This window comes from Sinocyclocheilus anshuiensis, unplaced genomic scaffold (genome assembly GCF_001515605.1).
Source record: "Sinocyclocheilus anshuiensis isolate Anshui unplaced genomic scaffold, SAMN03320099.WGS_v1.1 scaffold808, whole genome shotgun sequence".
In the NCBI taxonomy this organism is placed as follows: domain Eukaryota; kingdom Metazoa; phylum Chordata; class Actinopteri; order Cypriniformes; family Cyprinidae; genus Sinocyclocheilus; species Sinocyclocheilus anshuiensis.
In genome coordinates, this window is record NW_015555751.1 from 373,439 (window position 1) to 394,761 (window position 21,323).

Here is a 21,323-nt window from a genome sequence, read left to right on the forward strand (position 1 = left end):
TATTTGTCTGCTCGCCGCTTACTGGGAAAGATTTGGATTGGGCTACAGCAGTGTGGAACGACGAATGACCCACATTTCCCTTTTTAGCAGCTTCCTCCGACGATTTTGTGATGTGTTTGAACACCCAGAAGGAGGCAAGGATTGTCTCCAGGCAATTGTCTCTCCAGCTGTCTGCAACCAGTCGTTCCCAGAACCATCCAAGCTGTTACTGTTCACATGCAACCCTGCAGTTCCTAAACTTTCACAGGACTATAGTGATCTAGTGGAGGACTTCAGCAAGATTAAAGCATCACAACGTCCTCCACATTGCTGCAGTGACTGTGCTATTGAGCTCCTTCCAGGCACCACACCTCCTCAAGACAGAATTTTCCCTTTGTCCCAACCTGAGTCAGAGGCTATGAAATCTTTTATTGAAGAAGAACTCGCTAAGGGCTTTATCAGACCTTCTACTTTACCAGTTTCAGCAGGATGGAGGGCTCCATCCGTGCATCAACTATTGAGGCCATAACGAGATCACTATTGCTCTGTAATGGCATTCTCCACCAGTACAGGGCACTACGACTACTTGGTTATGCCCTTTTGGGCTGGTCAATAGTCCTTCTGTGTTCCAAGCCTTCATCAGTGACATCTTCAAAGACATGCTGAACCGATGGGTCATTGTGTATATTGATGATATTCTCGTATACTCCAACAAGCTAGAAGACCACATCAAGCACGTACATGCCAAAGCTGAAAAGTGTGAGTTCTGTAGCTTTCTTGGGATATGTGATCAGTCGAGAGGGAGTTGATATAGAGAGCCATGGATGATAACATGGTTCAAGCTGTTTTGAAGTGGCCACAACACACCACACCACAATTAAAGAGCCCCAATGATTTTCAGGCTTTGCCAATTTCTATAGACATTTTATCCAGGGCTTCAGCACTGTTGCAGCACCCCTTACTTCCATGCTAAAAAGGGGGGTCACCGACTCTCCTGGTCCTCAGCAGCCCTTCCAAGATTTGAAATCCGATTCACATCCGTTCCTATTCTTTACCATCCCAATCTAGATTGTCCTTTAATTGTTGAAAGTATCGGCATCGGAGCCATTCTGGCATCAGAGCCATTCTGTCTCAGAGTCATTCTGTCTCAGAGTCACGGTATAGCTCCCAAGTTCTTCCCTTGTGCCTACTTTTCTCGCAAAATCAGCCCTGCAGAATAGAATTATGATGTTGGGATCTGTGAATTACTGGCCATGAAGGCAGCATTCAAAGAGTGGCAACACTGGCTAGAGGGGGCTAAACATCCATTCTTAGTCTTGACTGATCACTGAAACCTGGAATATTTGCGCACCGCTAAGAGACTCAATCCAAGACAGGCAAGATGGGCCCTATTCTTTACATGCTTCGATTTCACCTTCACTTACCGTCCTGGTTCCAAGAACACCAAAGCAGACGCTCTCTCACAACAGCACGAATCCTCACTCCAACCATAGAACGATTAACCCATTATCTCCCCCCCACACTCATACTTGCTCCTGTACAATGGGACATTATAACTAAGATCTCGAACACACAGAATTCAGATCCACCTCCGTCGAACTGTCCCCCAGGCAAATCTTATTTTCCCTTCTCCCTCCGTTCTCCTCTCTGCTTCTGGTGACCCACCATGCAGGCTGACACCATAACCCATGTCCAGAACTGTTCCACATGCAATATGTCAAAAACTCCCAGACAACTTCCAGCCGGGTTATTACAACCTTTCCCCATTCCTTAATGTCCCTGGTCACATATTTCTTTGTTACCAATCTTTGTTACCAATCTTCCCATCTCCCAAGGTCACACCACCATACTCATCGTAGTAGATTGCTTCTTAAAAGCCTGTCGACTCATCCCATTACCGAAACTGCCTTCTGCCTTAGAAACCGCTGAACATCTGTGAAACTACGTATACAGATTCTACGGCTTACCAGAGGACATTGTCTCTGACACAGGGCCTCAGTTCACCTCCTTGGTATGAGCTGCTTTCTTTCAGCAACTTAACATTAATGTCAGTCTCACTTCTGGTTATCATCCACAGTCTAATTGTTAAAATTTAATCAAGAACTCACTCGTTTCCTCAGAACATACTGAAACCAGAATCAATCAGACAGGAGCCAATATCTATTCTAGGCAGAATATGCTCAAACTCTCTCTGCAAACCCTCAACCGGCTTAACCCCCTTTCAATGTGTGCTCGGCTTCCAACCTCCCTTATTCCCCTGGTCAGGAGAACCTACAGACCTCCTCGCAGTCAATGACTGGTTACAAAGGAGTGTATCAGACAAATTATGCCTGTGTCATATCACCTGGCCTTGCCTTACCGCATCTCTCCCACTTTCTATGTGTCTTTGCTCAAGCCTGCCAGTGGTCCGAGAGGGGAGGAGGACGGTGACCAGGGCCCCCCAACCATCATTGTGGATGGCAAGGAGGCCTATCAGGTGCGGGTATGGCCCGGAGTAGCGGTCCTGTGTCAATTCAGAGGACATTCCCAACACCTCACTCATTGCAAAGTTCCATAGGACCCATCCAGATAGACCTGCCCCTTGACCTTGAGGAAGACTCCAGCATCGATTGCCTCCTCACGTCAGGAGCCACTTGCAGGAGGGGGGCTCTGTCACGAACATGTCTTCTGTGGTTCCTCCCACTCACCACCAGAGGGCTCCCTCACCTGAGTATTGACTTTTTTGTCCTGGACTCCATTACCCAAGATACCCATACCTGGAACTGATTGCCACCCTCACCTGTTCCCCATTTCCCAGACTATTTAAACAGCTCACTTACATCCACTCCCTTGCAAAGCCTTGTTTTGCCCTGGCTGACATTTCTGAGCATTCCATTGTTTCCTATTGCCTTGCCTGTGTATGACTCTGGACTTGTTACCTTGTTTCTGACCCTTGCTGCCTGCCTACTGATCTCTGCCTCGATTGTTTGGATACTGTTTATGATTGTTCGCTGCCTGTATTTTGACTATGACTCTGTTTTGTCTTGGATATTGTTACTGCTGGTGTTCGACCCTGGCCTGTTTGTATTTCTGCTACCTCTTTTAATAAAGCCGTAAATGGGTCCAATCTCTGTTGATCCTTCGTTACACTTTGACGAATAGAACGTTCAAAAAACAGCATTTACTAGAAATAGACATTTTAAATAAATGCATTAATTTCTTCTTTTTTTATCTTGCTCAACCCAAATTTTTATATGGTAGGATATTACAGTTTACACGAAAACATTAAGCTGCGCAGCTGTTTTCAATATTGATAATAATAAGAAATGTTTCTTGAGCACCAATTCAGCTCATTTTTATGATTTCTGAAGGATCATGTAACATTGAAGACTGGAGTAATGACTGTTGAAAATTCAGCTTTGCTATTACAGGAATAAATTACATTTAAAAAATATATTCAAATAGAAAACTGTTATTTTTAAATTAGAATAATATTTCACAATATTACTGTTTTTACTGTATTAATGATCAAATAAACGCAGCCTTGGTGAGCATTAAAGACTTCTTTTAAAAGACTTCTTAATTATTCCAAATCCAAACATTTGACCAGTAGTGTATAGTATATGCCGAATTTGCTTTTTGGGTTGGCCTCTGTCAAATCTTATTTTGACTTCTCAAAGATGTATTATATTACACAACATAATTCTCAACCTTAATGCTTCCTTGATGACAGCTTTGAGGTAAGGCATGCTGTTCACTTCCTGTGCAGTTGGAATTCTGTCACCCTTTAAGACTCTGGTTACATCCTATACAGAGCCTCTTGAGCTTCTGGATCTCTTGAGAGGAGATACAGTGTCCACAACATAGTGTTGGAGGTCTAGAACATGACGAAGAACAAATATAATTTCAAAACTCATATACATATTTTGCTTAAATATAGACAAATATACATTAAATGTCTCTTACTGTGTCCACTCCAGCCAACAGCAGCTCAGAAATACTTCCATAAACATCTTTACTGCTCATCTTGACATTGGAAAGCAGGTAGGTGAGATACTCCCCAGCAACCTCCTGATTTGCATCCACGCGCTTCTGAATGGCCTCCATCTTCATGTCAATCATTTTTCTGGCTATGCATAATCCATAAGTACAATACATCATCAAACTGCAAAACATGCCTGTATCTCTTGTAGTCTATCTGAAGAAGATGCGTGAATTAATAAGCTTACCAAATTTGAATATGCCCTCCCAGCCATTAATGTACCACTGCCAAAATGGCAAGTAATTGCGAGTCCAGTTTGGCAGCAACACCACAGGCATGCTGTAGGTGAACATTTGTGCAATAGAATTAATGAAATCTTGTGTCTCGGCAGGAATCTCCTTCTCCAGGCAGCCAATGCGCGTCTCAAACAGAATGGAAGAGATCCCTGAATGAGAAAAAGATCAGTAAAGCACTTCTCAATTTTTGTGGGTAAAAATTGTGTTAAGTTGGCATGCACATTAATTGTAATAATAATATAAAGACTATAGTTTGTTTCATAAAATGGATGGACAGATCTAAAAATCTATGATTTTTGTTGTATGCAGCATTATTTCAGGGATCATATAGCCTAGCAGAAGGATGCCATTTAGTCAACTTTCTAAATGAAATTACTCAATGAATAATACAACAATAACAATAAATCTTTCAATACTTCAAACTATTTTATTAGGTTTTAATAACAACATATATAATATTTCCATAATATTTTAATATGCAGGCAAATGTTTGATAAAAACAATAATCCCCACAAGGACAAGCTGTATTATGAATATTTGTGGTCAGTAAGATTTTGTTGAAACAAATCAATACATCCATTCAGCAAGAATGCATTAAATTGATCAAAAGTGACACTAAAGACAATTATAATCTTACAAAAGATTTGTAACATTCTATTCCAAAGAGATGCAATACCTTTGAACGTCCTATTTATAAATGTTATTACAAATAATTATATATGTTGTTTCTTTTAAGCAGTTCTTTCACATAGTAGTGTCAGGTAGGCTCCTAATTATCCTCAGGGGAACACGTAGCTATTAAGGGCATTGTGACAAATCAGGTACATCCTTGGGAATCTGTAAGCAAGTTGTATCTTCTGTTGTCTGATTTGATCTCATTTTAAGTGCTTATGGAAAGGAAATACCTTCAAGGGAAATGCGATAAAGCTCATTGGTCATGTTAGAGACCAGATCACCGGTGGGGCTCATCTGCCGCAGATAGTAAATCCGTTTGATGAAGTCTGTGACCACCGCATTGACCACATCTCCATACTGCACGGAGTCCTTTGGATGCAGCATGCGTTTGTTCAGCACTGTCCGCAGTTTGTACCATTTCTCTCTTTCTCTGTTGAAGAACATATTGTCTTTTCAGAAGGGCAGCAATAAACGGCACAACTTGCTAGAGTTCATAAGTTTACATAATATCACACGGCTACATAAGCCAAATGTACTTTGGTCATATAAAATCTCCAGACAGGACTAGTCTTGCAGAATGTTTGTTACAAAACAAGCCTATGTTACAGATACAGAGCAACTGTGTCAAAAGTTTTTTACTCTGTGAAAGGGCCGTAGCCGATGCCTTTCATGTCACGGTACTCTGTCCACAAAGTCATGTCTCCTCTGGAAGGAAACTTCTCATCTTTTCTAAGGAGTTCCTCCAGTAAGTCCACACTGTTTATTGAAATGGCTTGGAAGTTTCCAGCATTCACTTTGTACAAAGGTCCATAAACCTGGTTTTCATATAACTGGAGAGATGAAAACAAGTGGTGAAGAACAAAGAAGATGTGCTAATGAAGAAACATCTGGTTGATTTTGAGATAAATTGCATTGTTTCAGAGCAACATCAGACTGAGATCACAAGTATACTGAATTCTGTAAAAGTGTTCAATTATACAAGACAGTTGTTTCCTTTCTATTCGATGTCCTTAAAGGTAAAAACAGTGACAGTCTGAGTACATAAAGGGAGGCATAAATCATTTACAGTCACATGATAAACAAACTATGGCTGTGGTATCTCTCTGTACCTGCAGCTCATGCATGCGATTCAGGTACCCTTTAAAGATCAGTGTGTACAGCATCCTAAAGGTTTTGATCTCTGGGAGGTCAGCCACAGTCTTGAGCTTCCTGTGGCTGTCCTGGACAGTGACAGAAGCAGCAGCATTATCCATTGCACCTCTCCTGATGTCCGTGGCCACTGTCATGCGCCTCAGAAAACCGAATCCAATCCTTCTTTCTGCAGAGCTCACTGCAAAACGAACAGCCATTATGGAAGCGGGGAGAAGAGTGAGGGAAACACACTGATAACATGAGAGGGAGAGGGAGGTGGGGCAAAGCCTCTCTAGTTAACCCTTCACTATCTGCTGTAAAGTAATATGTGTGTGGATTAATGTTTTTAAAGGTGAAACACCATTATCATGCACATAATGATACTGTAAGAACATTGCCATCAACTAGAAAATTTTCTCCCCTTTAAAAATTCCAAACCTTTGTCTTTCCTCACAAAAAGCTGCTCTTTTTCATACAATGAAAGTGAAGTTGACCACGGCTGTCCCTGGTCCCCATACTTTTTTAAATAACAGCAGTGTGAATATTCTGCCATATTTCTCCTTTTGTGTAACACCACAAAATAAGGTCAGGCAGGTTTGGAATTACATTGAGGGTGAGGAAACAATGAAAATGTTCATTTTGGGTGAACTATCCCTTTAACATTCACCTTTCTTCCAATTCCTACAGGGCATAGTGAACAAACGCAAACAAAAGGTTTTGAATCCAGGTTTCCTTGAAAGAAAATTGCTGTTAAGTACATTTTTTTCTTTCAATCACCTAAGAAGGTTAGACAACGTATATAATATTGATGTTATGAACAAAAAAAAGTTTCGCTCTAAGCAAATATTATGTCTCACTTACACAATTACTGTAAATGAAACACATGACTGTAAACAATGGGAAAGACAATTAGTGCATGATAAACAGTGCATCGGTTGTTGCAATAACAATAGAAAAAATTCACAAATTTTTCACAAGTTGGATTTTATTACTCCAGTGTGTAGCAAGCCTTTATCCAGGTGTACATTTCAAAGAATGATTCATTCATTCTGTAAATCACTCGCCTGTTGCTCAGTCTGCATCTTACAAAAGTCTGTAATGCCTGTATAGTCTTCACTCCTTCATCTCTGCAATGTTTTTGATGGAGCCAGCCGGGTCTGTCTTATAGAGCATGAAGTGTCCTTGCACCTGAGCGGCGCTGAGTTCTGGGTGTGCTGCCAGCGCTTGCTCTGCAAACCGCTCAGCCTCAGCTACAGACTCCTGAGGGTAAAACCTCCGGAACATCTGAGTCAGCTGCCAGTGAGAGCAGTAGCCCACATACTGCTTCAGATCCACACGGCCAGGTCGGACAAGAGCTGGATCAAGTCTTCAGCACACAGAGAAGAAAAAAAGAGAAAGGGGAGAGAAGAAAACAATACCATGTTATAACAAGGAAAACACAGGCATTCATGACTATTGGGTACTTCATTCATTATTACTGGATTAAAAAACTGCAAAAAGAGATATTTTAAGATAAACTAGAGCATTATCTATTGATGACTGAATTTGATTTTTTTTAAACATATAAAATATATTTGACATATTAAACATATATTATATTGATTTTATATATTAAATATATTGTGTATAGACCAATTATCGGTTTGTAAACATTCAGGATGCGCGCGCATCATGGTTGCAGAAAACCCGGGAGAGATAGCCTTTACAGCTAGAGAATTTCACAGATACGGTACAAAATAGTTAGGTTTAAAAAGATTATAAATTATATTGATTAGATGTCATTTTCAAAATGTTCTACACATATTACAAGAGCTTGTCACCCAGCGATAAGCACTGTTATTCAACGAAATTGACGTTAGAGAGTGGGATAGTCTTACAGATCCGAAACAGGGATGACGTTTTTTTGTGGGCGGAGCCTACCTGGAGGCAGAAAATGACGGTTTTCAAGTGGCAGTCTATGGAGCCATGGAATAAAAGTTTGATTTTATATTTCAAAATTATTACTTTATTCTCGCAATTCCGAGATTGTATCTCACAATTCTAATAAGGAAAAAAACAACTCGTCATTCTCTCTTTTCCCCTCGGCTCTTCTGGCTTTTTTCTTGACGTCTACTCCAAATTGGTCTATATATAAAACATCATACACATTTTGATAATTATTCAATTATCTGCTAAAATCTGCTTATCACTACCTTGAACTGTAAAACACAGTTTATTACCACTAATCTTCCTTGTGTTAAAAACAAAAAAGTTATGCACAATGAACAAGTTGCAGTATTGAGCTTTACCTCTCACAATTATCTGCTAAAATCTGCTTATCACTGTAAAACACTTTGAACTGTAAAACACAGTTTATTACCACTAATCTTCCTTGTGTTAAAAACAAAAAAGTTATGCACAATGAACAAGTTGCAGTATTGAGCTTTACCTCTCAATGAAATTAGTTGTCATAAACACAATTCGGGCCTCTGAAGATGCCACTCCGTCCAGAGCATTCAGAAGTCCACTGAAAGTGAGCCTTCCCATGCCTTGATAGGCCAGCGGATCTGTGGGAACACATGGCAAGGAAGATTAAATGAAATCAACAAGAGCAGAAATATTCCATGGTGCTGTTAATGCCATGGCTGAGACCAATCTATTATTATAATTAATCACATGTGATTCTAGTTACATTATATTACAAACAGACAGTGAGAATTCAGAAGCGCAACAGCCTGTGAGACATACTCTCTGTGGGAAGCAGCTCCCGGCTGACGAAGGCTGCATCCACATCCTCTAGCAGGATGATGCTTTGCTGTGGAGCGACACTCAGCAGGTGGTTGAGGCGATCGTCAGACAGGCTGCGGTCACTGAGACTCATCAGACAGATGCTGTAACCCAGCTCGCCTGCTAGCGCAGTTCTGAAATACCAGAAGAAAGGTAAGACTTGCAGTCATATTATACCATTAAAAAAAATCTGATATTATTTGCACAGCAGTATAAAAATAGCAACTTGTACTATTTGCATTTTGTCTAGTAACAGATTATTAGAGTTAATAAATACATACATAAATACATAATATTACAGGTATATGTAGTACTGTTCATAAGTTTGCAGGTCTCTAAGATTTGTAACATTTTTTTAAATAATTCTCTTATGCTCATCAAGGCTGCATTTATTTAATAATAATTTAAAAAACAGTAATATTGGGAAATATTATTACAATTTAAAACAACTGCTTTCTACTGTAATATGCTTTAAAATGTAATTTATTCCTGTGATGCAAAGCTGAATTTTCAGCAGCCATTACTCCAGTCTTCAGTGTCACATGACCCTTCAGAAATCATTCTAATATGCTGATTTGGTGCTCTAGAAACATTTAATATTACTATCATCAATGTTGAAAACAGTTGTGCTGCTTAATTTTTTTTGTGGAAACCATGATACATTTTTCCCAGGATCCTCTGATGAATACAAAAAAGTTCAAAAGAACAGCATTTATTTGAAATTAAATACAACTCGGTCCTCTGAGATTTATATTAATATTGTTGTAACTTTGTCTGTCTGCACCAGACTAATCTACACTCTGTATAAAAACTATACTTTATAAGACACTATTATTCATAGTAACATCAACTGTAAACAAAGCAACTGTGCTCACATAAAGCTGCTCTTTCCGCAGCCTGGGGGTCCATACAGCAGATATCCCCTCCTATATGGAATGCCTGATTGAAACATATTCAACAACACATTTGGAATACAAAAATAAAACACAAAATAAACAAAAAAGCAATACTTTTTTAATTATTACAAAGATTTCAAATTACATTAGAGGCATGCAGGCATTTTTTTTTCCTGATATGCAAGTATGAAAAATTTATTTTTTCACCTCTGTCAGTGTACCACTTAGGATTGCCAATGAACTCCTTTACATCATCCACAATCCTCTCTGCCACACCATTCTCTAGCACTACGGAAGACAGTGGTCGCCGTCGCCTTGGAAACCCAAATGGCCTCCACTCTGCTCCAAGTGCAGTGTACATCACAGTTCTGCCCTCTTCCTGCTTTAAAGCAAGTTCACGTGCTGCATTGACACAGAATCAATCATTAAGACTGCAGCATATTTTTAAAGAATTCAGCTGAGTCTTTAAAACTATACATTTGACATTAATATAACATTTCACAGCAGGTTCACAACACTGCTGAGTGAAGGAAAAATGAATAAAACACAATCTAGCCGCTCATACCTTCTTGAAGTATGTTGAAGAATATTTGCCGGTCTCTGCCCAGAGCAGTAAAGGTGACGGACTCCCAGGGCGTTCCAGTGTGCAGGTCCACCATCTGCTTTTCCCTGGTCCTCTCCACTCTGATCCACTTCCTGCCATACCTGAAAACACAAAGCCTCAATCAGAGAGATGGATAACTATGTGTTGGATTGATTTCTGAGAGAAAGTCAAATCAGCTGCACATTGAATGTAAACTGCCCAAAGTAACATCACGATATATTCTGATCTTACCAAATGATGTGGTTGCCTGGACTTGGATGGAAGTCAAACTGTGTATGGACTCGTCCACTCTCATGCTGCATGTATGAGGTCTCTACACTCAGATGCTGGGTGTGTTTGGCATGTTTAGTGATCCAGCTTAAGAGCCAGTGATAACTTTTATCTCTGCTTGGGACCTCCAGTGTGATCATGTAATTTCTCCTAAAGAAGACCATGCCAACCTGTGCCCCCTTTCTGGCAACTGCGAGTGCTGTACCAACACCAACTAGTCCAAATCCTGCCCCAAAGTAAGGGTTGTCCTTCAGGGCTCCAATAAAATCTGACAGGGTCATGATGAAGGTGTCTTCAGGATCTCTTATTCAATCAGAAAAGCCTTTTTGTCCCTTCATTGCAATATGCAACCTACAATCACAGCAGATGAGGTGAAATCATTTTCATTTTGATGAGAGCCTTGAGATTGATAAAACGTTATGCCAAGCTGTCACTGACCAGGTCTATCTTTTTATTTAAATAAATGCAGATTTAAAAAGTCTCTATACTTACGGCAGAGCAAATATCAAACCGCACTTTAGAAACAACATTCTTTCTGTTAGCTTAAAAGAAACGAAAAGATGCGAATAAGATGCAACATAGCAAACCCTTTCTACAGTAACCCAGCGTTGCAAAGTGAACAAATCGTTCTTTTGAGTGAGTCGAATCTTTTAAATGACTCTGTTTAAATGATTCACAAATCAATCCCACTTTAAACTCGTTTCATTTTGAACCGGTTCTTTCAGACCAACTGTTCAAAAGAACCGATTCACTCAAATTAAATGAGCAAATCACATGGCGACCTCTGCGTTGTTTCCGTTGTTCAGGAAAATAGTTCCGTATGAACCGTGTTTCACATTAATTGTTCCGTTGTGACTGATTACGACGCAGTCGCGTTATGACACTTTTAGGTATTCTTACAGACAACTGTCTGTATATTTTGTGTTTTTTAAAAAGGATTATTCTCCACTGTGTATACAAAATTGTCAAAATTCATTTTCCTCTTTGAACAGAAAACGCCCAGAAATAACGCTGCTTACATTGTTTCCGTCCACACAAGTGAAGGTACTTTCTTATTATATAATTGAAGTAATACATAATGTGTATAAACATAATAAAGCATTAATGCGTTATCGCGTTTATTCGTCTCTTGATGATGACTATATTCCGAGTAGTTTGCTTTAACTGAACACATCTTCTGTTCCTTGTGGATGCGTTGTTTGTTTGTTTGTCAGAGCAAATGAAACACGAACATCCGCGCAGGAGGTCCAAATTTGTTTAATAAAAACATTTTTCCAACAAAACATGTTCACGTAATATTTAACGCACTGGATGAATTGCTTTATGTCCTTAATGTTAACAGACAAAAACACTCAGCTCTTTTAATCTCAAGTCTGGTATTCCAGAACCCTGTTAATCACATTTGGAACTCACTGGTGATGCAGAACAGTCGTGTTGCCCTGGGAGACGGAAACTCTTCATGGTCCTGATGCTGTAATAGAGTTTTACCCCTCTTGAGAGTTGATTTTATCCCTCACTGACTAATGTACTGTGGAGTTTGACCCAAATATGGACCAACAAAAGCCTGGATGTGATTCAGAACAACTCAAGCATGTGGAAAATAATGCAGCAGATACACCGGAAGGTAAAATACAACAATACTTAGAAAACCATATGTTTAATAAATTATATATTATACATGTAAAATGTAGTCCTTTGGTATGCATGGGTCTCTGGGATATTTGATTTCGATTGGTCAGTTGCTAGATTAACATCCCTTTTAGATTAACAGCTTTGACAGCTCACAGATAATAAGAAGTGTATTATTTTCTTTGTTGTAGCTTTGTCTCCGTTGAAGGGGATGGATATGCCTGTTCAAACTAGAAGCAAGAAAAGTGTAACCAAAAAATTAAAAGCATCAACAAAAAAGGGGAAAAAATGTGCTACCATTAGCCAAGAAAAGTTTCCATCTAAAGGTAAATATAATAAATGAGATGTAATTAAAATAATTATAATCCCAGGTCTGACTTATGCCATCTTTCTGTTTAGTGGGACATGTTGCAGAGGGCACTGAACACATGTTTCGCACCCACATCTGCTCTGAATGCAGACGCTGCTTCAAGACTCGCTCCCATTTGATAGAACATATGCGTATTCACTTTCCCGACCCCAGTCTGCAATGTCCCACCTGCAAACACCACTTCACCAGTAAGAGTAAGCTGCGCGTCCACATGCTGAGAGAGACGGGACAGAAACTGCACCGGTGTCATCTATGCGAGTATGGAGCGGTGGAACGTAACTCTCTGCGACGACACCTCGCCGGTGTGCATGGGCATCAAGAAGATGATGCTCTCAATGGAGAGCTCTTTAAGTGCCCAACTTGCCAAAAGACTTTCAGTCAGAGTCAGGCATTAAAGAGCCATATGAAGTCTCACAATAAGACACAAGATGGACAGCCGTTACCTTGCTTCCATAACGGCTGCTCATTTCAGTGTACAGAAAAGAAGCGGCTTCTAAAGCATGTGTTAGATGCTCACCAAATTGAAGCCGTAGAGTGCCATCATCACACCTGTGGCGCCTTCTTCGGGAGCCTAGAAGACATGGAGAAACATTTGCGCACGCATCAGGCTTATCACTGCCCCCATTGTGACTTCTCATGCTCAAACAAGAGCATTTTTCAGCAGCACAAAAGGCAAGGACATCCAGGGAATCAAGAACTGAACTGTAGCTTCTGCCCTTTCACAACCCTCAACCCTGTAGAGTTCGATCAACATGTTGGTCACTTTCATGCCAGTGAGAAAACACACCACTGTGAGCAGTGCAGCTTTGTAACAGCTCACAAAAGAGTTCTGAAAAGACACATGCTAATGCATACTGGTAAGATATTCAGTTGCTCTACTTATTTCTTATAAGTGTTTATAGGTATAGTTCACTCAAAAATAAAAATTTGGTCATCATTTATTCAGTCTTGTTATTTCAACCCTGTATTATTTCCTTTTTTTTTCATGAAAAAAAATCAAAATTGGATCCTGATTGATTTATACTGATTTAATTTATACAACCTGTGTGATATTTTCAAAGTATTCTGAAGTCATACAATAGCTTTGTGTGAGGAACCAAATTAATTTAGGTATCTTCCCCTCTGCTGTAAATATCAAATTTCATAGCATTTGCACAACAGTATAGTTTAGCTGCAGCAAACGTGTAGGAATAAGTGTACTTCGATTACTTTTCTGATACTTTTATTGTGTTTTTTGTCGTTCAGTATAAATCATCTGCTTTCATTCTGTGGAAAATAGCAGGTTGGACATCTTCGTTTGCATTTCACACAGGAAAGAAAACTATATAGGGTTTGAAATGACAAGAGTGAGAAAATGATGACAAAATTTAGATTTTGGAATGAACTATTACTTAAAAATTACTCATTGGCCATTGATAGACAGATAACATTTGTATTTACAGGTGAAAAGCCCCACAAATGTACTCTATGTGACTTCAGATGTCGTGATGAAACATACCTTTCAAAGCACATGCTGACACACTCTAATGACAAACAGCACATGTGCTCAGAATGCGGATATGTTACGAAATGGAAACACTACCTCAGTGTCCACATGCGTAAGCACGCAGGAGATCTAAGGTATGTACCTTGTTGAAATAAAAATATGATAATAAAAAGAAACATTTCTGTTTACTGATCTACCTCACATCTCTCTCAGGTACAAATGTAATCAGTGTCCATATCGTTGCCATCGCATTGACCAGCTGAACAGCCATAAACTCCGTCACCAGGAAAAATCCTTGATCTGTGAGGTGTGTGCGTACTCCTGCAAGAGAAAGACTGAATTGCGCAGCCATATGCAGCTCAAGCACTCCACAAAGGCAGATCCTCAACCTCCTGTTTACCAGTGCAAGTTTTGCCCTTACACAACAAAGTACCGCCAAGCCCTGCATAGCCACGAGAACTGCAGGCACACCCGGACACGCGTGTTCCGCTGTGCACTTTGCCGCTACACCACATTTAGCAACACCGGCCTCTTCCTGCATAAAAAGAAATCCCACGGATATGTGCCTGGAGATGTGGAGTGGCTTGAGAAATATGCACAGAAAGAAAAAGAGCAAAGCTCTGTGGAGTTGACACACAACTTTTTCTCCAAAACCACAGTACCTCAGACTTCAAATTCAGAATATAGGGAAGAAGATGACTCAAAAGATATGTCTGTAAATGATAATGAGAATGAAGCAATAGCAGCCACTATTGGAGGAACTGAAGAAATTACTTTAGTACAGCAGGCCAGACTTGATATTGAGTCTGCAAGAGAAGAGGCAAGTAATCTTTCTGAAGGACATCCAAATAATGAAGAACAGTGTGGCTCCCCACTTTTTACTTCCCAAACCAGCCAGAGCAGCACACAAATCTTACTTGCAGAGACAGTAAATATACACAACACCACATTTGATGCCCACTTCGGGGGCTATTTTGAATCTCACGCATTGCAAACAGTCCACCGGAACTTCCCACAACCATCAGTTGATGATGATGATGACAATGCAGCTTACTTTGAGGATCAAAGTGACTCTGAAGACCTGCCACCATTGACAGAAACGGAAAGGAGCAGGGAGGGACTCCATCAGGAGAAATGTGTAGAGGCCTCAGCTTCTGAGACTCGCTTGCATGTCATGAGAAAACAGGATAAAGACCAGGCTGAAGCCCTTGTACTAGAGGGCAGGGTGCAGATGCTTGTCGTCCAGACACGGGACAGTATGTATCAGTGTAGCCGCTGCTCCTATGTGACCAGAAAGCAGGCAGCATTAATCCGGCACTGCAAGTCGTCCTGCCAGGTCATGAAGGCAGGACTACACTGCCAGGACTGCGGCATGCAGTTTAAACAGCAGCGTTCTTTGAACACCCACCTCCGTAAGTGCCGGTCACTGCTGAGGCACAGAAAGAAGTCTGTTTTCGCTAGCACTGTAGGTAAATCAGGGAGTTGTGAAGGTAGTTCAGGGAGTGCTACATCTATGCAGGTACAGAGTATAACTCTTAAATCCCTCACAATGCATCCTGAACCTGTTGAAGTCACGGATTCTACAGATTCAAGAGTACAAGATTCAGCTGAACCTGAAGGCCCACTGTCTCCTATCATAGCTGATAAAGTAAATGAGACTGATTCACTGACAAGCACAACCAAAGGAGGGCAGGCAATTGTGAGGAGTAGAAACAAGTTAGCAGAAAAGGAGGGATTGGTAAATGATGAGATCTCTGGGTATATTGAAGATGATGGTAGGTATAGTTGCAGAAAATGTCCTTTCTCATCTGTTAGGAAAGTCACAATAGATCGGCATTGCACAACATGCAGTGGAAGCACCCCTAAGGTACATCTGGCTGAAACGGGAGAGCAGTTTGAGCAAGAAGATAATCCTAGTGACTCAGAACATGATCAGGAGGAAGATGGGGCAAATGACTCAGAAAGGGATTCAGTGGAAGAAGAGAGACCTCAAGACCCCAAACCTCGTTTCTCATGTCCCAACTGTCCTTTTCTCTGCCACCAAAAGAGAGCTCTAGCAAGTCATCAGATAAAGGGCTGTTTAAAACCAGGTGAAATACAGTGTCCACAGTGTTCATTTGTTGCCAAATCGGAAAAATCTCTCAATCATCATATCCTAGGTCACAAGAAAGAGAAGGTAACTAGAGGTAAAATATCCGGCAACCTGCAGTGCAATCTTTGCTCCTTCACCTGCATGCAAGAGCGTTGCCTGACACAGCACGTTGCTGTGAAGCACGAGGGAGTCCGTCCTCACCAATGCCGCTTCTGTTCATTTAGCACAATCCGTCGCTACCGACTTGAGGCCCATGAGTCCATGCACACAGGTGTTGGAAGGCATAGCTGTGAACTCTGTGGCCAAACGTTCGGCACCACGTCCAGACTACGCTTGCACCATCAACGCATTCATGACAAACAGGCAACGCACTTCTGTTCACTTTGTGACTACAGAGCTTATAACCTCAATGACATCAACCGCCACAACTTGAGCTGCCACACTGGTGATCTTAGCTACCACTGCAGCCAATGCAATGCACGTTTCAGCTCCGACGTTGCCCTGAGGCAGCATTCCAACCGAGCACATCCAGATGCTAACAGCTTGTCTTGCACCCAGTGTAGCTTCACCTGTGGCTGCCAAGCTGCTCTCAGAGCGCATATGCAGCGTGAACATTCTGAAATCAAGACGAAAGATCCTCAAAATGGTACAGAAAAACAAAGTAAGATGTCCATCACCCATCAGTGCTCGGTTTGTTCCTTCAGTACCCATAAAAGACTCCTTCTGGTCCAGCACATGTTAGATGAGCATGAAGATGGACCAGCAGAGGAGAAAACTCTGAAGTGTGATGTCTGTGGTTTCTCTTGCACCCACAAAGTGGTGTTTGACCAGCATGTGCGGTCACATGGAGGAACCTGCCTCTTTAAGTGCACTGAATGCAAGTTTTCCACCAGAAACAAACAGAAGATCACCTGGCACATTCGAATCCATACAGGAGAGAAACCTTACCGGTGTGAGAAGTGCAATTATGCATGTGCTGATCCTTCAAGACTGAAGGTATGAAGAGCTATTATCCAAGATAGTGATTAAAGGTTTGGGTATTTGGTTTTTACTATCCAGTTCTGTTGGTGTTTCCAATTTAATTTAACTCTCTTTATTTTAGTATCATATGAGGATTCACATGGAGGAACGCAAGTATCTCTGTCCAGAATGTGGCTACAAATGCAAATGGGTCAACCAGCTGAAGTATCACATCACAAAACATACAGGTAGCTATGTGCTATAGTCTAACTTACTCTAATTGTAAATTACTTGCACACCTTGATGTTTATCCTTCTTTCCAACAGGTGCCAAACCTTATGCATGTGAGGACTGCGAGTACCGCACCAACCGTGCCGACTCCCTGCGCATCCACCGGGAGACACGTCACAGAGACGTGCGGTCCTTTATATGCGAGAAGTGCGGAAAGGCTTTCAAGACACGCTTCCTCCTCAAGACACACCAGAGAAAGCACAGTGAGGAGCGACCATATGTGTGCTCCATATGCCAAAGGGCGTTCCGCTGGCCTGCGGGTCTCCGCCATCATTACCTGTCCCACACAAATAAGCTGCCATTTTACTGCCTCCACTGTCCCTACCGGGCAAAACAGAAATTTCAGGTTGTAAAGCACCTTCAGAGACATCACCCAGACTTGCCTGTTCAAGATGGTGTGGGTAAAGACCAAGAGGCCTCTATGAGTACACAAAAGACCTGGATTAGGGAAGAGGAAGAGAGACAAGAGGATGGGCAAACTGCTTTAGAGCACATGCAAACAGCAGGGGATATGTAGCCGTGTTTCTGTATGCATTTCAATTGACATTTCTTTGTCTTATGAAAGTATTACATGTCATTATAATCAAAACCCTCACTCAAACCACACTGAATAAATATTTTTACGATATATTTATTCCTGTTTATTCCTTTAAAACAATATTTAGCTGGGAATGTACATACATAATGGAAATAAAAGAGACATTTACTTTGAACACTTGCTTTCGGGTTATTTATAAGAGGCACTATACCATGCTCAGTTCCTTTAATTAATCCATTCTGCCTTGATTGTATAACCTTCAAACTGAAAAAAATGCATTTGATTTTTTTTAACAGTACACTCTGTATTGCATAGGTAAACAACTAAAAATAAAATTTGCTTTTACCAAAAAAGCTTTTCTGCACCGTTCTTGGAGGTCTATTCTGACAGCAAGGCTCTACTAACACCATGCAACTATAGAGGTACACATAATAAATAATGCCAGTTGCTATACTTTTTTTGTTTTAATGCAAGTACTAGTTATAAAATAATATTTTGGTTTGTTCATGTTATTGCCAGCATTTGATCAAGTATTTTTAAGCAAAGCACGAGATAAAATGTTTTCTCTACCTTTTTAAAGCAAACTACAGATTTGTCTGAAAAATATTAGCTCTTCAGAACAAGTTTCAAGCATTGTAAATAAAACTCCTAGAATTGTGAAATTACAGCTCTGTGATTTTGATATGAACATAGATGGAGGATGGATGGATACTCGTTCCGTCTTTGGACAACAGATGCACATGACGATATCCTGTAAAAAGAAGCTTTTTTGTTATTTGCAAGAAAGCCAAACTAACTAAAGACACTGGGTCTCATTCACTAATAATATTACTAATACTAATCTTATGTGAGCCGAAATGATTTTCACACAAAATTGTTCTTATCCCTCGTTCTAATGTTGAGTAATCCAGATTATTCTAAATGAGAGAGCATATGTTTCAGTTGGTTCTATGTTTTATCTTACATTTAGAAAAAATAAATAAAGTGCAGACTTATTTATAAATAAAGATTTCTGTGTGGAAACATTCACACAGGCAGCGTTTGTTTGGTTAGTGAATAAGACCCTGTTTAAAAAAAAAAAACTATTTCAATATAGGACTACCTGGTTGAATACAGGTAAAAGGTAGAGTATATTGCCCTATGAAGTCATTCCTTGATGCTTTATCATAGTCTTCAACTACAAAACGCACCAGTGCCAGCTCAGGGGTGTGGATTGTGAACTGTAAGGTTTCATTCCAATGTGGGTTGAATCCTGTCCAGATTAAAAAAATAAGAAAAACCACTGCAAGCAGCAGGACTTAAATAGGATTCCTATGGTTTGTAAAATTATGGAAACTTGTCATCTTAACAGGTAATGTCTGTTTCCACATTATCAACTTACAACCACATTACATGCGTATGCATGTGAACAACATGCACAATTTCCATTTGTCTCTCATGTAATGATTTGGCAACACTACAGACCAATTAATTCTTACTTCCTCACCATTGTTGTCAATGTATTTGGTCTCCTGTTTGACTTGATCCAAAGGAACGCCATACATTTCCACCCTTACCAGGGGGTCTACAATGGACCAATCTTTTTGCTTTACTTTAGGGAGCTGTTGTCCACTAATAACCTAAAAAAAGAGATGAAAACAGAAAGAATCATCAAATAAAATCTCCAAATAAACTTGCAGAGGGAACATGAATATTATTTCATACCTTAACAGAGAACAGTAGAGGGTGGTAATCTTCACGTTCCTCAGGATTTTCAGGATCAAAGAATCTCTCCTTTTTGCGAAGGATCTCAGATTTTAGGATGTAGCCACTGCATCCATTCTGAGTAAACAACCCATCATTAAGATCCATTTCCATCCCTGCTGTCTGGAAGTTTAATGCCACTATGAATTAGAAACATATTAATAGGTAAATACACACTGGCCACTTTACAACACATTAGCTGTGTTTCCCTGCTTCTCTTTACATAGAGCGTTTTTATGTCTGCCATGCTCACATTCTTCCACTTTATAGAATTGACATAATGGTGTGTAATATAATATCGACCATACTAACCAATCTGGCATCCCATGTTCCACATGTCTACTGGACAGTAATTTGATGAATCCGTTCTCATTCCACTTGGATACACTCTTGTCAGCTGCCTGGTGTTATGCAGCACAAAATCTGAACCTGACAGACAAAAAATGAGAATTAATAATACAAAAATGTAATTATTCTAACATAATGGTACAATTTCTATTTCAATCATTTTTTAAATATTTTATATAGAAAGGAAACATACAGGCTTGGAACAATATGAGGTTAAACATATTCATATCCCTTTAAAAATAATTTCTTACCTGCTTCCTTTGAATATTTACGGGCTTTAGACTCGGAGAATGAGGACATCTCATTAGGCTTAGCAGACATGCGGGAATGCTCAAAGCTGTGGAAATGTATGCTCTTACAGAACATTAGGTCTGAGAGCTCCTTGCATAGATTTTGCTTCGATTTCTAGGTGGGGCAAAAGTGAACAATGTTGAACAAGGGGGTGGAAAACACTGACAGACCTTTTCCTCAGTTTCTCAGTATTTCCACTGGTAGCCTACCTTACTATCTGTTGGCAGACTCTCTGATGCCGGACTGTCCTTATTCATTTCTGCTGCCTCGTCCTCATCGCTGACTTCACCTGTGGGGCTCTCTGACTCGTTTCCAATCTTCTTTCCTTTCAACAAGATTTTCCTCTTAAGTGCCTGAAAGAAATGAGGCAACAAATATTGTTAAAAAAATAAATAATGATATAATATATAATTCAAACAATATACACAGAATAATTTAAAATGTAAGGTTATTTTTATGTACAGTTTTATGTGAAAATGCTTCTATTTTGCACTTTTCTAATTGATAAAAAAAAAAATGTTCATTACAAATTATATCATCTGCATAACAATCTCAGTGAGAAGTTGAAAAAATTTGCATTGCACAAACTTTTTTTTATTTCGAGATTTAAATGAGAAAATACCAAACTCAATAGGCACACGAAACGAACGTACGACAGAAAATTGGGCATACGGTCGTTTCAATGCAAAACTTGGAATTTATCAATATGGACGTGAGCGGTGGCTACGATCAAATCTCACGTCTGGTCTCAGCTCATGTACGCAAGTTTTTGAGTTACCTGAACGTGCAGCATAGTAAATACCAGGCACGTGGAGAGGGGGTTGTGGTGGGTGCTTGAGCACCTGCCCCTTTTCCCCTTGATGCCCAAAGTGCCCTTTTGTCAAGGCAATTATTATTTTATTTTTTTGTAATTAAAGGGATATTTCACCCAAAAATTTAAATTTGATGTTTATCTTCTTACCCCCAGGGCATCCAAGATGTAGGTGACTTTTTTTCT

At 40.1% G+C, this 21,323-nt stretch overlaps 3 protein-coding genes and 1 pseudogene across 5 annotated transcripts in view; 1 reads left to right on the forward strand and 3 right to left on the reverse strand.

Annotated features, from left to right (window-relative positions):
• LOC107673732 (cytochrome P450 27C1-like) overlaps nt 1-6,275 on the reverse strand; it is an 8,153-nt pseudogene extending 1,878 nt beyond the window's left edge.
• Nucleotides 6,276-7,025: 750 nt separating this feature from the next.
• LOC107673730 (mitochondrial chaperone BCS1) lies at nt 7,026-11,223 on the reverse strand. The gene is made up of 8 exons (XM_016467473.1): nt 11,071-11,223; nt 10,540-10,929; nt 10,270-10,409; nt 9,912-10,106; nt 9,684-9,747; nt 8,770-8,942; nt 8,471-8,588; nt 7,026-7,408 (listed from the first exon to the last, which is right to left on the reverse strand). Exons 2-8 carry the CDS (start codon nt 10,857-10,859, stop codon nt 7,156-7,158), a joined length of 1,263 nt encoding a protein of 420 aa, XP_016322959.1. The 5' UTR covers nt 10,860-10,929; nt 11,071-11,223; the 3' UTR covers nt 7,026-7,155.
• Nucleotides 11,224-11,417: 194 nt separating this feature from the next.
• On the forward strand, nt 11,418-18,258 carry LOC107673749 (zinc finger protein 142-like). Of its 2 annotated transcripts, XM_016467518.1 has the most exons (9): nt 11,418-11,468; nt 11,571-11,622; nt 11,964-12,202; nt 12,399-12,533; nt 12,607-13,434; nt 14,020-14,197; nt 14,277-17,151; nt 17,258-17,363; nt 17,442-18,258. In XM_016467518.1, the coding sequence occupies exons 3-9, from the start codon at nt 12,127-12,129 to the stop codon at nt 17,921-17,923; spliced, it is 4,680 nt and encodes a 1,559-aa protein (XP_016323004.1). In that variant the 5' UTR covers nt 11,418-11,468; nt 11,571-11,622; nt 11,964-12,126; the 3' UTR covers nt 17,924-18,258. The 2 variants fall into 2 exon arrangements, with proteins under 2 accessions (XP_016323004.1, XP_016323005.1); XM_016467519.1 differs by having other exon boundaries at nt 11,436-11,622; nt 12,003-12,202.
• Nucleotides 18,132-21,323, reverse strand: part of LOC107673750 (1-phosphatidylinositol 4,5-bisphosphate phosphodiesterase delta-4-like) — a 10,040-nt gene continuing 6,848 nt past the window's right edge. Inside the window, exons 10-17 of one of the 2 annotated variants that reach the window (XM_016467520.1) lie at nt 20,536-20,679; nt 20,287-20,440; nt 20,000-20,116; nt 19,649-19,827; nt 19,431-19,563; nt 19,047-19,196; nt 18,515-18,695; nt 18,132-18,201 (exon numbers count right to left, since the gene is read on the reverse strand). In XM_016467520.1, the coding sequence (XP_016323006.1) occupies nt 18,607-18,695; nt 19,047-19,196; nt 19,431-19,563; nt 19,649-19,827; nt 20,000-20,116; nt 20,287-20,440; nt 20,536-20,679 (966 nt within the window). In that variant the 3' untranslated portion in view covers nt 18,132-18,201; nt 18,515-18,606. Of the gene's footprint in view, nt 18,202-18,514; nt 18,696-19,046; nt 19,197-19,430; nt 19,564-19,648; nt 19,828-19,999; nt 20,117-20,286; nt 20,441-20,535; nt 20,680-21,323 lie in introns of those variants that run through there. The other variant, XM_016467521.1, reaches the window with a different exon arrangement.